The following is a 16,973-nucleotide window of genomic DNA, read 5'->3' on the forward strand; positions in this document are numbered from 1 at the left end:
TTATGGAAACAGAAGAAGTTGTTGTAGAGGTTGAAGGTAGTCTTATATAATGACATGGAAGCAAATGTTCAAAGTTGACCTTGATACTTGAAATGCTTCTCAAAAGAGCTCCTTATCTAGCAAAAGAATCTTCCAAACAAGGTTGATGAATGCGTAAACTTATTCTTCATCACGCGACATGATAATTCTAGAAGTAAGGGGCCCATAGGCTATTGTGATTGCTATGTTGGTATAGACTTCCTCGACAAAAAAACTTTATAGAGATGGGCAATGGCATTGAAAAGTCTTTCCATAGAGCAACAAAGATATTCAATCTATAGTATCACAGTGGAAAGGACTCTTCCAAGATGCAGCTAAGACACACGATAAGAAATGAGCTCCCCATGGATGTCGTTATATTCAATGACATAAAACTAGAAGAGATAATGGAATATTCAAAGAGATAAAAATTAGCATATCATAGGCCTACATAAGCAGTTTGAGCGAATGAGGGCAATGACAATTTAGCCACAATAGTAAAAGCTTTCAATGAATGAAGATTCTCAAACTGTGTTCCTAAAGAACTTTTTTCTACACTAGAAGAGACAAGGTGAAGTATTTACAGAGGCCTTCAAAAGGCAAAAAGGTGACTATATGAGGGGTCATGAGAGTTAGAAATCCATTTTAAAAAGGTAAAAGCTCATAGTGATCTCCACCAAAGAGAGAGAGAGAGAGAGAGAGAGAGAGAGAGAGAGAGAGAGAGAGAGAGAGAGAGAGAGAGAGAGGAGGGAGGTCACTGTTTAAAAGAAACCTTTTATTTAGTTCTTAACGTAAAGTTGTGGAATTTAGTTTACTTCGTAAGCAGTGTTCGAAAAAACCCGGGGCTTAGTGTATTTTTAACCGGCTAGATTTGCAAAATCCTAGCTAGATTATTTGTTATGGCTCTTGACAAACACTTACAAGTTTTAATGTAAAAATTGACAAATCTGTAATATTTTGAGCTAAAAACCAGCAAACTTTCAAGTGGATGCTAAGGCCTTTAGAGGCCAATAATGGAACATTCAAAGAGATAAAAATTAGCATATCATAGGCCTACATAAGCAGTTTGAGCGAACGAGGGCAATGACAATTTAACCACAATAGTAAAAGCTTTCAATGAATGAAGATTCTGAACGAGTGTTCCTAAATAACATTTTCCGACACTAGAAGAGATAATGGAACATTCAAAGAGATAAAATTTAGCATATCATAGGCCTACATAGCGAACGAGGGCAATGACAATTCAACCACATTAATTAAAGCTTTCAATGAATGAAGATTCTCAACCAGACCAGCGTTCCTAAAGAACATTTTTCTACACAACTATAATAAATCTGTTTATTAAAATTTCCGTGTTTTTCCAACAATCTACAGGTTGTATTCTTAAAAATTATAGTTACATTATGGAAAATTTACAGTGTTTACAAAGTGACAATTTCATTTTAGAGGTAGAAAGCCAGCACCCTGCGTTGTAATTGATTACACATTTCCTACGACCATTGATCCTATACAACGGTAGCCGCGCATTACGGTGGGCAACAATAATTCTTTGTAGGATTGAATAGCCACTTGGTCCAACAGTTGCTCTGACCCAGGCACCAGCCACGAGTGCCTTTTTGCAGGCCAAAAGACAATGCATTAAAAGAGTTCAAGCAAAATGTTTGACCAATGCTGCTTTCCTTTTGCAGGATTCAGCTGCTTCAACTCGACAATGTTTAAAAAATTGAGACAGTGCCACTTGTGTTGTTTGCGGGGCTGAAGGTCGGGACTCGTCATGTCCTCTCCTCCAACGGCACCTCCTCCTCCTTCTTCTTCAATTCCCACCTTCGGACTCGTCGGCATTGCTGCTGCAGGCGTAGTCGCTGTCACTGTCGTCCTTACCTTGCTCATCTGCCTCTGCTGCTGTAGCGGCAAAAAGAAGCGCCGCCCCTCTCCTCCACGATACGCAGGCATGCCGTCCACTTCATTTGTCTATTTTTTTGTTTCGATCTTGCTGGTTGTGCTTGTCTGTTTGAAGATCGAGAACTTAGGATCTATTGCTGTATGGTATGAGTTCTAAAGGGAGCACTTGTGCATGAGTTTGCATGGGCAGTTTCAGAAGTGTATTCTTTGATTCAAAGAAGTCCAGGTGCCCTATACAATACATCCATACACTGTTTGCCTGTTCTGCAAGTGCACGTGTTTGTTTGACTTAAGAATAAATTATATAGCCTGGAAAGAAGACCATGTTGATTGCACATTCCATGAGCTTATGACCATAGTGTCTATGAGAGTTTTAATTTGGAGAAGTGCAAGGGGGACAACTAAGTTGGCACTGAAGCCAACTCATGGGGATTTTTTTACATCAGACATAGGTCATTATCAGTGACAATGCTATAGTTGTATGGATACTGATTTGTCTCGTGTACCCAAGAGGTTAAGGTTTCATAGAAAGGTTGCTTTGTGCATAAATAGAGAGATGCATATGCAGTTACTCAAGCACCTGAGGCATTCCATTTTCTTGCGAAGGGTTGCCAATTTCAGAGGAGATATTTGATGCATTAATGTTGATCTAATTTTCGAAAGAAATTTTAGATTTACTAGCTTTAAAGATGCATGATCATGTTGGCTTCCTGTTCATGCAACCAGATTGGGACTATAGGAGGTGCTCTCTTTGATAGTGTATGCCCTGTTAGCTACCTTCTTTAGTCTAATTTCTTTCTATTTAAGGCAGAGTGTGTCTAAGTCTACCTTGCACCGTGAGAGCCATGTCAAAAAATCAGTATACATACATATATACATATACCTTGTATTCATGTATGCTCATGTGATTTTGGGGATCGGAGGGGAGTGGGAGCATACATTTTTACCTAGTTCTATACTCAGTAATGGACACTGATGATGGTAATGGGGATGCTCCAATATTTAATTACACAATTGATGATGGAGCTCATGGTTACATTGTCTTGGATGAATACCCTTTAGTGTATAACTTGCACTTTCCCCTAAAGGTGGTTTTGGGGTAGTTCTAGGTTCATCTAGGTACAAGCTATGTGCATATAGGCATACTCATATGTAAATATTTACATCCAGATGTGTGTGTGTACATACATGTAGGTGTATAGTTTTTCTAGTTTTTGTCCTAAAACAAATAAGATGACGAGTATTTAGTCTCGCTATATCATCCTTTTCTTGTGTGCTTTTATTTTGTATTTTGTGCGAGTGTTCTAGCTAGTTTGTAAGTTTAGACGTTTTTGACCTTATGAAGGTGTATATTCATATAAGATGTCCCATAACATTGAGAAGAAAAAGAGAGGTAGAGGAAAGTCTGACGAGAGAAAAGCTTCAGAAGCTCTGAGATAGAAGAAGTTCAAAGGGGTACGTCCCTATATTTTGCCTTTTTCTCTGCATAATCTTTTAGAGGAGTCATGCATGGACACCCGGTAAACATCAAGTATTAAATCGACTCGAGGCTTCCTAGCTGGCGACTGCTTGGATGTTGTTTCCTTTGGTCGTAGTGGGCATTGTGGTAAAGTATAGCCAGTCTGGAAACTCCAAGACACCTTCCTCCGAATATTAAGATTTCTCGTTGTTGCGGTGTTAGTCGGCTTTGGACAAGTGCTTGGTTTCGGTCTTCCCTTGGAGTAGATTTTTCGATCCTCGCCATGTCTTAGGAGCATAAGGCTTGGCTGATAAGGCATTTCACTACTGCATAGCAAGGTCTTTGAGTAAATCTATAGCATGAGAATTCTTGGATTCTTTAGTGTAGCTGCCTAGGGAATATATCTTGTCAAATTGTTAAAGGAATTGAAGAGCCTTCTTTCTATCGAAAGAGAAAGAATTCGATTGTTAACCCTCCATCCTTGGAAGTCCTAAACCGAGTGGGGAGTGGGGGTTGTTGATAATCTGGATGATATATCCATAGTAGTTTTGCCAATACGAGAACTTTGATGGTTTTGAGGCGGGGGGGGGGGGTGTAGGAGGGAATGAAGGTGTGTACTAGTGAAGGAGGTACAAATGTAGATCTTGCTACCATTTTGTGAAAAACACCTCCAAGTGAAATAGAGGACTCCCTTGAATTATGAGTATAAATCGTGGAACTGCCCGGCGGGTTTTATGGCAGGATTGTGGGAGTGGCTTCACATGATTCAAAAACTGCCAAAAATTTTGTGAGTGTGGTAAATTGTCTTGCGGTTGCTTGGTAAGTAAGTCTTGGAACTCATTGACGAAATGATGCATATTCTCCAAAATCCATATTTGTCTAGTTGAGAGTTTGTGTTAGAAGAAGGATCGATTTGATTGCCTAAAAAGCAACAATTGAAACTGATAGCATTGTGTCGGCCGACACCACATGCCAAGGAGAGAATCACTGAAACAATCTTCTGAACAAGTGGAAAATAAATGAGAAAACTTCACACTCAAACTCTGAGACGACACGGAAGAGGCGCCCTTCAACTAGACGACCCTAGCTATATTTCTTAATCATATAAGTGAACTATTGTAGTTACAATTGTTGTGTGTGAGCCCACTCACATTATTTGAGTGCATATGGCACCCTGGCATGTCTTTATAGGCACTTCGCCTTGGAAGCACTCAAAATCACTCCGCTATTTACAACTATTTTCTGGAAGCACATAAAGCATTGGTATTTCAGTAATTGGTGCCCAAAAGCACCCCATTGTAAAAATATGCCATGTCAGCATGCGTCAAATCTGCCACACCAGCAGCCGGATGGAAGCCTTGTAATGCACCATGGAATCGAGGTCATACGGACGCCTTGTCACGAGACGGGCACCACGTGCCAACAGAAAAAGAACAGACTGAACAAACTATTAGCACTTCAATAACAATTGAACTGAAAGAGATGCACGACACACGAGACGGGGAGTGGCTGAGTTTACAAACTGGTGACATGGCTGTTGTACACACACTCCCGCCTTGGCTGAATTGCCGACTGCTGACATGTTGTAGTGCACCGTATGGACATGCCCGCGTTTTGTGGTGCAAATCACGGAATCCGTACAGCTGACGTGGCAGATTTGCGTACGGAACTGTTGGCAAATTTTTGGGGCTGCTTTTTGGCTACACAATTTGCTAGAGAGAGAGAGAGAGAGAGAGAGAGAGAGAGAGAGAGAGAGAGAGAGAGAGAGAGAGAGAGAGAGAGAGAGAGAGCCCTTTTGCTTTATTTTTAAAAAGGCTTTTCAGTTTTCAGCTTTTAGGGGCTCTGCTTTTGGCATCCCTTGTAATCTCTTTATAAGTGTGGGCAGGCTTCCTATTTCTCAGAGCATCTGGACGCATTCTTCTTCTTCTAAGAGTTCTTTTAGCTCCTCTGACTCTAGTGAAGAAGACAGAAAAGGCAAAAAGCGAAGCAAAAAGCAAAGCTTCAGAAAGGGCAAGAAAAAGGCAAAGAAGTCTAAATCTCGCCCAGTGGTTGACAATTCTACAAAGGACTCGTCTTCAGATAGTTCGGACTCTGACGACATCAGCTTTTATGCAAAGAAGAAGAATTTTTATAAAGCCAACCGGTATGACTTTCTCGAAGATGAAAGCAAGAAAGTCTGAGAGTTTAAGGAAGGTGAAGAGTCAATTAAATTTGACACGTTTTTTGGTTATAGAGATGTGTCACCAGCGTGTGACTACTATCTATCCTTTTTGTTGATTTCTTTCTTATTATCTATTTACTTTCACTTTTTGGAAACACCCCTCGGGAAATCTAACTGCCCTGCATTGCATAGCTAGTGTGGAACTGTCCAGAGGGAGTCTAGGCCTGAGGGCAAGAGAGCACTAAGGTTGGACAAGGACTATGGTTAGCCAAGTGGGGTCATTGACTAGCCAAAGTGGAATCCTTTGCTATAGAGGCTACATTTCAGTTCTGGATGTGGCCGCAATGTACAAAGAGGGTCGGATGACCTAGAAAGATACAATCGCAGCATCTCATAAAATTTAGGGAACTGCTATTTTGGGACCTGAAAATGTGTTGACGTCATTACCTCTGGAATGACAAAGGGAACATTTTCTTGCTCTGTTGCAAAGTCAACTGACGCACCAGTTGAGATATTTTTAGCCGGGAATGCCCAAAGTCGGAAAATGTGCCATGTGGCACTCTGTGAGCATTCTGCTACTCCTGGCCAGAGAGGGGGCGCCTAAAATGAAAGAGGAGGCTGATTTTCAGAATTAGTCACAGGTTAAGAGCTATGGAGTGCTTGCTTTCCCTCCTATGTACAGTGCGGTGCAAGGAGCGATGCCCTGCACGCTACGCACCGCTCTCTCTCCCCTTTGGCAGTATGTTATGCCCCACTAGTGGGCTCGTCATTTGACCAATGTACAGTTGTGTGGGTTCATGCGCGATTGCCGAGGCAAGAGCCTCTTGTATAGGTACTGGATTAGCTAGCCGCTAATCCCCCCGCAGGTACAGGTGAATTCGGAGAGGTTTCACGCCAGAAATCTCGTCCGATTCAAAGGGCAAGTAGCCCTACAGGTGCAGGAGCTCGAGGACTTGCTACGGATGCGACCGGCACGCGAAACGGAGCCCGAAACAGTGAATTACAGCCTACTGTGTATTTTTGCGGGTTTAGGGTTTTGGCCCTAAACGGACCCTAATACCCCCAGGAGGTTCGGGGACGCAAGGGGACCGCTGTACAGGCGATCTGGCGCATTTTCAGGGCTGAAAACAGAGAATTCAGCGTGCTGCAGATTCTCGCCAGGTTTTGCAAAGTGCCCGTATGCGTCGGGAAAGTCTTTTAATGCGTGGGAATACTGACCGTGAAGGGTTCTAGTACAGCTATGCTGCCGAAATCAGGCCAGAACAGTCAAAATTCAGCCAAGGTTGTGCGGGGCAGCTTGGAAAGAACCACATTGTTTATTCCCTCTTTTAAACAATAAAGAAATACCGAAAGGGGCGCCTAAGTTAGGAGCCAATCTGGTGTCGGTCTTCTCATACAGGTGCATTCTAGCATCTGTATCCCATTCCCCTCTCTTGTGTCACTATAGCGCAGGTATAATAGACGACTAATAATGGGTGAAAGCTAAATCAAGGTTTGAAGTAAAGTCTACCGCCCTTTTTGGATTGAACAGGCCGGTTTCATGGTTCCATCGACGGGATTAAATCACTTTTTCCCATAGAAGTGAGCCTTGGTCAGTTTTGGGCTTGAAGACACAGGGGATCATAGACCAGACACAGTGAATTGCAATTATGGCTGACAGACCAGATGATGTGACTGAAGAGGTTTCCTCTTCACAGGGTGAACAGACACATGAAGTGGGTGAGTCCTCAAGACCACCACAGATGGATGATGATATATTCAAGACCCAGTTGGCTACTGCTGTGGCTATGTTCACACAAGTAATGCAGAACCCGAGGTTTTTAGCCTTTCTGCAACCTCCTGTTCCGTCTCAGCAAGTTGGGTCACTGGATCATATTCAAAAGCCTGGTAAGGCTCGAGCACAGGTGATTCATACCGCACAGTCAATGGAAACACCTGTACACTTGACGGAGAACATGCAGTCTCCACAACCTGTGCCTAAGGTGCAAGAACAGGTGGCTGAGATGCCAGTCTTTCAGGCTGTACCAGTTCAGTCCGCCACCTTTCAGCAGCCTATAGCTGGTTCTAATGGGCAGGGAAGCAACCTACAGGCTATGCAACAAGTGTTCCCACCACCTTCAGTGCACCCTGGCTATTTTGGAGGTGGATCGGTATTCCAGAGCATGGTTGGTCATGCACCTGAAAATCAGTTTTACACGCCAGGAACAGTGTTCGGGGGTGCTCAAACAATGATGCCAAACCCCATGTATGGTGTCACGGGCATGCTACCAGGTTTTCAAAGCACTCAGGGCCAATTTGGGATGCCACAAGCAAATTTTGGTATGGCTGGAATTACAAATCAGCAGCCAAATATGGCATTTCCAGCTCAAGTTAATAGCGGCCAAGGAACACAAATGAACCCTAACAGTGTTCCCATGTTTCAATCACTTCCATATGACAATTTAACGCCGCTGGAGAGGCCAACTCCGTACAAAGAAGGTGGCAAAGGTGTGTCTTTCACGACCTTTACAGGGTTTGATGACAGGAAGAAGGCTCTCTCATTCCTCGAGCAGTTTGACAAGGCCTTTGCAGGGGGAAACTTTACAGAGGCTTCAAAGGTCCGCAAGGCAGCCACTTTCTTGACAGGGAATGCGGGACAATGGTGGACAACTTTATTGCTTCAAGGGCAAGCTCCGTCCACATGGATTTACTTCAAGCAGATTTTTGCAGCAGCATGGTTATCTGATGATTTTGAAGCAGATGTCATGACAGAATGGCACCAGCTTAATGGTGCTACTTGCAAGAATCTGGATGATTACAATCGGAAGTTTTGGAAAGCTCTACTTCCAGTAACTTCCTATAGGTTTGTGCCATTGACAGAACAGATTGAAAAATACTGTTGTGGCCTACCTAAAGGATTGAGAAAGTACTGTACGAAGACAAAAGTCACTACTTTGACGCAACTCATCGAGGTAGCAAACACTGGCAATGGTTTGCTCAAGGGAGAAGATTGTGAATTTAACAATGGCGTCAAGGCAGGATCAGGCAAGAAAAATTCAGCCAAGAAGCACGTTCCCAATGAGGCTCCTAAAGGGACTCAGGAGTCAGCCAACGCAGGAAAAGATAAAGCTACGGCTGAATCAGAAAAGGGACCAGCAAAGAAATGGAAGACGTTTTCCTCGCAAGTCAGAAGAGCAAAAGAAGGTCCTGAGGACAGAGAACAAATGCTTTATATGTGAGCAGCCTGGCCACATTGCTTACAACTGTCCTACAAAGAAAAGGCCAGCTGGTTCTGAAGACAAGGAGGACAGGAAAGGAAAGAAGCCCATGGCTGGTCTAGTGCCAGATATGGTGGACGACAAGCCAAATTCAGATGCAAGTGAGCTTTGCAGAGCATGGGGAAAGGTCAGGGATCAAACAGTGCTTATCTTCTTTGATCCAGGTGCCAAAGCCAACTTTATTTCCCCAGAATTGGCTTCAAAGTTGGGAATCAGACCTGAAGAGATGGGGTATACAGCAGAGGCAGGTTTGGCATGTCCTGGCCATACAGAGGTTGTGACACCCATCATTGGAAAATTGCGCCTACATATCCAGTCCTATGTAGATGCTGAAGAATTTTACATCATGCCACTGGACGGATGTGATGTGTTGTTAGGTATTCCTTGGCTGTTTCGTGTACAGGGAATCATGGATGCCTACAACAAAAAGATCACTGTACAGAGCAGGGGAAAGACTCACATTCTGGATGTAAAGCTTAAAGGGGAGTCTATTCCTAATGTATTAGCTTCTGCTATTACTTCTGTAATGAAAAAGCATCTTTCTGCGTACTTGGTTTTTGCACGTGAAGTGTCAGATTGTGATGAATCAAATTTATCTGTGCTAGGTAAAGAAAGGTCAATGTTTTACAACAGTATAGTGACTGCTTTTCCGATTCATTACCGTCTCAATTACCGCCAGAGAGACCCGAGGACCATGCGATAGATTTGGTGCCAGGCAGTAGCCTCCGTACAGGGTTAGTGCGGCTCAACAGAAAGAGATAATGGGCCAAGTATAGGAGCTGTTAGAAAGGGCTGATTCAGCCCAGTTCATCTCCATTCTGTTCTCCAGTGTTGTTGGTGCAGAAAAAGGATGGCTCATGGCGTATGTGCATAGACTACCGTGCACTGAACAAGAATACCATCAAGAATAGGTTCCCTATACCTAGAATTGATGATATTATGGACAAATTAGAAGGAGCAGCTATGTTTAGCAGGATAGATCTAAAGAGTGGGTACCATCAGATCCGCATTAGATCAGAGGATGTGCACAAGACTGCTTTTAGAACGACGTTTGGCCTTTACGAATTTTTAGTGATGCCCTTTGGTCTCACAAATACTCCTGCTACGTTCAATAGGATGATGGACAGAATTTTCCGTCCACACTAGCAGTTTGTTGGTACATTCTTTGATGACATGATAGTCTACTCAAAGAATGAAGAGGAGCATAGGCATCACTTGGCCATTGTGTTCAAAGAGTTATGCAGTCATAGGTTGCTCATCAATGCAAAGAAAAGTGAATTTTTTCTGGAAGAGATTCATTTTCTCGGACACATTGTCTCAAAGGATGGTGTCAGAATGGATCCTGCAAAAGTTGAAGCGATCAAGTCATGGCCAAATTTGAAGACGGTGCACGATGTCCGAAGTTTCTTGGGACTATGCTCCTATTACAGAAGGTTTATCCGAAATTTCGCTGAGATTGCTTCACCTTTACATGCTCTTCAAAAGAAGGCAGTCACCTTTAGATGGACACAGAAAGAGATTTCAGCTTTTAATCTCTTAAAGGAAAAGATGACTTCAGATCCAGTCATTGTGTTGCCAGATCTTAGGAAGTCATTTGTGGTCCAGTGTGATGCCTGCGGTAGTAGCATTGGTGCAGTGCTAATGCAAGATGGCAAGGTAGTAGCCTATGAGAGCAGAATTTTGTAAGGGCCAGAGATGACCATGCAGGTCTATGAGAAAGAGTTACTGGCTGTGATTCATGCGCTCTTAAGTTGGAAACACTACCTGCTAGGTGCAGATTTCGTTGTCCAAATGGACCATCAGACCTTGCGATACTTCTTGACACAGACAAAGTTGTATGAGAAGCATATGCGATGGGCAAATATCTTGTCCATGTTCCACTTTTAGATTGTGCATGTGGAAGGCAAGAAGAACGTTGTGGCTGATGCCTTGTCTAGGAAGCCACAAATTTCAGCTGTGTCAATTCCTTATCATCATGAACTTGATGATATGAGAGAACAGTATGCAAATGATGAAGATTTTGCAAGGGTCTTCGAGCAGTTAATGCAAGGACAACGTCATGAACACTATCTTCTCAAAGATGGGTTCATGATGATGCATGGCAGATTGTGTGTCACAAAGCCATTGCGACGCAAAGTTATGGAAGAGAGTCATGTCCCACCGTATGAAGGGCATCGTGGTATCGATGCTACAGTTAAAGCGGTTGAGACATTCTTCTATTGGCCTACATTGAGAAGAGATGTGGATGCCTTTGTGCGAGAATGCCTAATATGCCAAAAGGTCAAGTTTGACAGGCAAAAGGCACCAGGGTTATTGCAACCACTACCTATTCCAGATAAACCATGGGAAAGTATTGCTATGGATTTTATCTTTGATCTTCCGAGAACACAGACAGGAAACGATGGTATTTGGACCATCATTTGCAGATTCAGCAAACAGGCTCATTTTATTCCTGTCAGGAAGAAGATAAAGCCAGATCAGATGGCACGCTTGTTTATGAGCAATATTTTCAAGTATCATGGCATGCCACAGTCGATTGTTAGCGACCGTGATCCACGCATGACAAGTTTGTTCTGGAGAGGCTTGTTTGAGAATATGGGCACAACGCTCAAATTCTCTTCGTCATTTCATCCTCAAACAGATGGGCAATCAGAAGACGCAAATTCTACTGTCCTAGATCTGCTGAAGTGTTATGTGTCAAAGCATAAAGGAAAGTGGGAGCAGTATTTGCCATTGGTGGAGTATGCATACAATAATACAGTGCATTCATCAACTGGCAAGGCACCTTTTGAGATAGTTGAAGGTGGCAAGAAAGTTCCTCCCATACTGCATACAAAGGACAAGATATTTGAAGCAGATAAGTATGTTCAGGACATGGATGAAATGTACAAGAAGGTCAAAGTGGCCTTGGAAAAGACTCAGGCAAAGCAAAAGAAAGCAGTTGATCGTCACTGTCGTGAAGTGGTAACTTGGTGATTGGGTGCTTTTACGCTTTGAAAAGGCAAGGTTAAAGAAGATGAAGGGCAAGGAAAGACTGTTTCCAAAGCTCAGCATGCGTTACTATGGGCCTTTTCAAGTGTGCGACATAATCAGTGATGTTGCATATAGGCTGAAATTGCCTGATAGTTGGAAGATTCACAATGCGTTTCATGTGAGTCTTCTCAGACCCTATGTGGGTGATGTGCCAGAAGATATGCCAACTGAAGATCAGCCGGAAGTCGAGGAACTTGACGAGATCTTGGTCCCCGAACAGATTTTGGCACACAAAGAAAGGAAAGTGAAAGGCAAGGTTGCTAGGCGTTACTTAATAAAGTTCAGAAACTATCCACCAATGGATGCTAAGTGGATGGAAGAAGGTGAACTTGCAGAGTCACCAACTGTGTTATCACTTTACCTTGAAGCCTTCGGTTTGCAACCTACCTTGACCCCTTGAGTTTCAAAGCTACATGGATTGTCAGTGTGACAATGGCTTCTGAAACAAATGATGTACATGGTATTTAAAGTGAGCTCAAATGAAATACCTGTTACATGAATGTTGGAGCTGTACAGATTGTCAGTTTGGCAATTGCTCTTATGGAATGTCCAAAAGTTTGGTTAGTGCTATAGAAGTGAGTATTTCTTGTCAGTTTGTCAAGGATACAGTAATTGCTTCTATTAAAGAGTACATGTGTAACTGCATTCTTAAACTGTCGGTTTGGGTATGCTCGAAAGTGTTACGGGATCCAACGTGTACTATAAGACAGTGGCAAAATGTGCAGCTACCATTTTGTCATTGGAAAGTTAGTGACTCAAAGCAATGGCAGAGTGCGAAGCTACCACTATGTCATTGGGACAGCGTTCACACGCAGGCAATACATGAGTCGACGAGGTGTTGAATACACCAGGGTTGACAATGAGCATGTATGTGTCGTACATGTGTCGACAGGTGTTGAATACATCAGTGTTGACCGTGAGTATGTACGACATAGATGCAAACGAGGACGTTTGAGATTTCAAGAGGGGGGTATGTCACCAGCGTGTGACTACTATCTATCCTTTTTGTTGATTTCTTTCTTATTATCTATTTACTTTCACTTTTTGGAAACACCTCTCGGGAAATCTAACTGCCCTGCATTGCATAGCTAGTGTGGAACTGTCCAGAGGGAGTCCAGGCCTGAGGGCAAGAAAGCACTAAGGTTGGACAAGGACTATGGTTAGCCAAGTGGGGTCATTGACTAGCCAAAGTGGAATCCTTTGCTACAGAGGCTACATTTCAGTTCTGGATGTGGCCGCAGTGTACAAAGAGGCTCGGATGACCTAGAAAGATACAATGGCAACATCTCCTAAAATTTAGGGAACTGCTATTTTGGGACCTGAAAATGTGTTGACGTCATTACCTCCGGAATGACAAAGGGAACATTTTCTTGCTCTGTTGCAAAGTCAACTGACGCACCAGTTGAGATATTTTTAGCCGGGAACGCCCAAAGTCGGAAAATGTGCCATGTGGCACTCTGTGAGCATTCTGCTACTCCTGGCCAGAGAGGGGGCGCCTAAAATGAGAGAGGAGGCTGATTTTCAGAATTAGTCACAGGTTAAGAGCTATGGAGTGCTTGCTTTCCCTCCTATGTACAGTGCGGTGCCAGGAGTGATGCCCTGCACGCTACGCACCGCCCTCTCTCCCCTTTGGCAGTATGTTATGCCCCACTAGTGGGCTCGTCATTTGACCAATGTACAGTTGTGTGGGTTCATGCGCGATTGCCGAGGCAAGAGCCTCTTGTACAGGTACTGGATTAGCTAGCGGCTAATCCCCCCGCAGGTACAGGTGAATTCGGAGAGGTTTCACACCAGAAATCTCGTCCGATTCAAAGGGCAAGTAGCCCTACAGGTGCGGGAGCTCGAGGACTTGCTACGGATGCGACCAGCACGCGAAACGGAGCCCGAAACAGTGAATTACAGCCTGCTGTGTATTTTTGGGGGTTTAGGGTTTTGGCCCTAAACGGACCCTAATACCCCCAGGAGGTTCGGGGACGCAAGGGGACCGCTGTACAGGCGATCTGGCGCATTTTCAGGGCTGAAAACAGAGAATTCAGCGTGCTGCAGATTCTCGCCAGGTTTTGCAAAGTGCCCGTATGCATCGGGAAAGTCTTTTAATGCGTGGGAATACTGACCGTGAAGGGTTCTAGTACATCTATGCTGTCGAAATCAAGCCAGAACAGTCAAAATTCAGCCAAGGTTGTGCGGGGCAGCTTGGAAAGAACCACAGCGTTTATTCCCTCTTTTAAACAATAAAGAAATACCGAAAGGGGCGCCTAAGTTAGGGGCCAATCTGGTGTCGGTCTTCTCATACAGGTGCATTCTAGCATCTGTATCCCATTCCCCTCTCTTGTGTCACTATAGCGCAGGTATAATAGACGACTAATAATGGGTGAAAGCTAAATCAAGGTTTGAAGTAAAGTCTACCGCCCTTTTTGGATTGAACAGGCTGGTTTCAAGATGCTTCCAAGGCTTTGGCTTTCAGGAGGACGTTACTCATAGCACTTCAAGATTCGGAGGGCTACCTCTTACCTCAAGGGAAATGCTCGAACTTGGTGGTCCACTCTTTTATTAAACAAGACAGCGCCAGTTAAATGGCTGAAATTTAAAAGGCTTTTTATTTCTTCTTGGCTGACTCAAGAGTATGAACAAGACATACTAACTGCTTGGAACCATCTTTGAATGACCAAGAAAGATACTTTGGACGTATATTGCGAGAGATTCTGGAGCTCTTTTCTACCAGCCTCTTCATTTAAGAAGATTTCGTGACAAACCGAACAGACTTCGAAAAATGAAAGTAGAAAGAGGAAGAGCAACCCAGAAAAGAAAGAAAAGGATGCACGACCCAAACTCACTCCTCAAGAGAGAGCTCTTTACATCAAAGAGGGGAAGTGCTTTGGATGCGGAGAAACTGGGCACATCTCCGCGAAGTGCCCTAGAAAGGCACCAAAAGAACAGAATTACAAGGATGAAGTTAGGCCTGAAGGTTCGAGAGCAGTTGAGGAACGTGGACGAAAAGGCAAGATGAAAACAAGAGTGGTTCCAGATTGCGTGGGTACTAACCCAAACACGATGGACGAGAGTACATAACTTTGCCGAGCATGGGGCAAAGTGAAAGACCAAGAATTCAACGTAAAACGTGAACATCCGTACAGGTCTGCCACATCAGCATGTCAATGTAAAATCCGGATATCCGTACAGTTACCACGTCAGCAATGCAATTTGCGAAAGTCCGTACAAGCTGCCACGTCATCAACGCAAATCGCGAGTGTCTGTAGTGGCTGCTACGTCATCAAGTTTTTACACAGTGTGTGTGGGTCCAGCTTTACTTTTGTCTTTGTCACTTGGGCCCCATCGGATTGGTCCTATAAGTCGGTAGGAACTCCTTAGTCACTCGACAAGACTTTGCAGGTTGGTAAAACTTCTTGTGTTGCTTCTTCTAGGGTTTAGGCTTCTCGATCGGGATGTGCAGGTTAGCTCTGTTCTTCAGTGGCTTGACACGTCAGCAATTTGTGACATCCCGCCTTCTTGAAGAAAGTAATCGTCAGCGATTACATCATATCTGCAAAACAAATCAAGCTCAAAAGTTTCCAAGGGTCATTCCAAGGGACAATTAATTTTCTCTAAATCAGAGCTCTTGATTCTTGGGTCGTTGGCTTCCCAAAAGAATCTCATCCAATAAGGAGTCTCATTCTAGATCGGAGATCTAAGGTCGTTGGTTTCCCAAAAGTATCTCATCCAATAGGGAGTCTCACTCCAGATCGGAACTCTTGATATCATGGGACGTTGGTTTCCCAGAAGTATCTCATCCAATAAGGAATCTCATTCCAGATCGGAACTCTTGATGTCCTGGGTCGTTGGTTTCCCAGAAGTATCTCATCCAATAAGGAATATTCAGTGGTTGGCACATCACAATGCAACACAAATGCTCACACATGCATACTACAAGACATAGAAGGACTCACTTCTCAGAGCATCTTGACGCAGAGTTTGAGAGTGAGTACCCACGGACTCTCTTGTTCTTTGGGGCCAATACCTCTTGGCACGGAATTACGCCGGGCCGTGTCGTCTTTGTGAACTGTTTCGAAGTGAATCTTTGTTGTGTCGTGATAGAATCTTGACTTGGGGTGTCCAAGTTTGTTATAGTGGTATTAGAGCGCGGCCGATTTCTCTTCTACCGGGAAATCCGATCCTTTTCTCGCAACACTTACCGATTCCAACAAGAATCGGTTGACTTCTTCTGCATCTGTTGATGCGGGAGGAGATCACGGAGAAGATTTTAATGACTTAACAGAGAAGAATACGGGCCACCTCGGCCGACTCAATACGAACTTCAAGAGACGGAATGTCGACAGCAGGTTGACGAGTGCAGGAAGTAGATGATTAAATTTGCGAAGGACCCTCAGTTTGCAAAATTTCTGTCTCAACAATCCATCACAGAAGTGCACCCTCAGTGGCAGAAAGCCACCGAACCACCAATAAAACCGGCACTCAAGAAACCTCCTCCTTCGAGGATGTTTACAGAACAAGAACTGCAAGAGGTGGTTCAGACTCAGAGTTAGCTTTTGGATGCTACAATCAATCCAAAAAGCAAGTGAAAAAGTGCAAGAAGGGGATTGACTACTTTGGTTATTTGGGCCTTCAATCTTTTTTTGCATCTGCAAGAAAGCAGAAGAAGCGTGTACAACTTGAAGGACTACCCAGTTCTTCTTCTTCTTCTTCTTCCAGTTCTTCTAGCTCTTTTTACTCGAGTGAGGAGGATAGAAAAGGAAAAAAGCGAAGCAAAAAGCAAAGCTTCAGAAAGGGCAAGAAAAAGGCAAAGAAACCCAGATTTCGCCCAGTTTCTGACAGTTCTACAATGGAGTTATCCTCTGATAGTTTAGACTCAGATGACCATATGTTTTATGCAAAGAAGAAGCACTTTTACGGAGCCAACCAATATGACTTCCTCGAAGACAAGAGTAAGAAAGCAAAAGAATTCAAGGAAGGTGGACAGTCAATAAAATTTGAATCCTTTTCTGGGTTCCAAGATGCTCCGAGGGCTTTGGCCTTCATTCAGCAGTTTGACATAGCCTTCTTTGGAGGGCATTACTTAGAGCACTCCAAGATTAGGAGGGCTGCGTCTTTTCTTAAAGGCAAATGCTCGAACATGGTGGTCCACTCT

At 43.7% G+C, this 16,973-nt stretch overlaps 1 protein-coding gene across 3 annotated transcripts in view; it reads left to right on the forward strand.

The window, feature by feature from the left end:
- Positions 1 to 1,680: 1,680 nt before the first annotated feature.
- Positions 1,681 to 16,973, forward strand: part of LOC147446488 (proline-rich receptor-like protein kinase PERK1) — a 46,916-nt gene continuing 31,623 nt past the window's right edge. For 2 of the 3 annotated variants that reach the window (XR_015189868.1, XM_086525693.1), the window contains exon 1: positions 1,681 to 1,967. Coding sequence is in view for 2 of the 3 variants with exons in the window: in XM_086525693.1 (XP_086381819.1) it covers positions 1,793 to 1,967 (175 nt within the window). In the remaining variant the exon portion in view is untranslated. The remainder of the gene's footprint in view (positions 1,968 to 16,973) is intronic. The other variant, XM_086525694.1, reaches the window with a different exon arrangement.

The sequence above is a fragment of the Adiantum capillus-veneris genome, chromosome 12 (genome assembly GCF_014529385.1).
Source record: "Adiantum capillus-veneris isolate H3 chromosome 12, ASM1452938v2, whole genome shotgun sequence".
Taxonomy (NCBI): Eukaryota; Viridiplantae; Streptophyta; class Polypodiopsida; order Polypodiales; family Pteridaceae; genus Adiantum; species Adiantum capillus-veneris.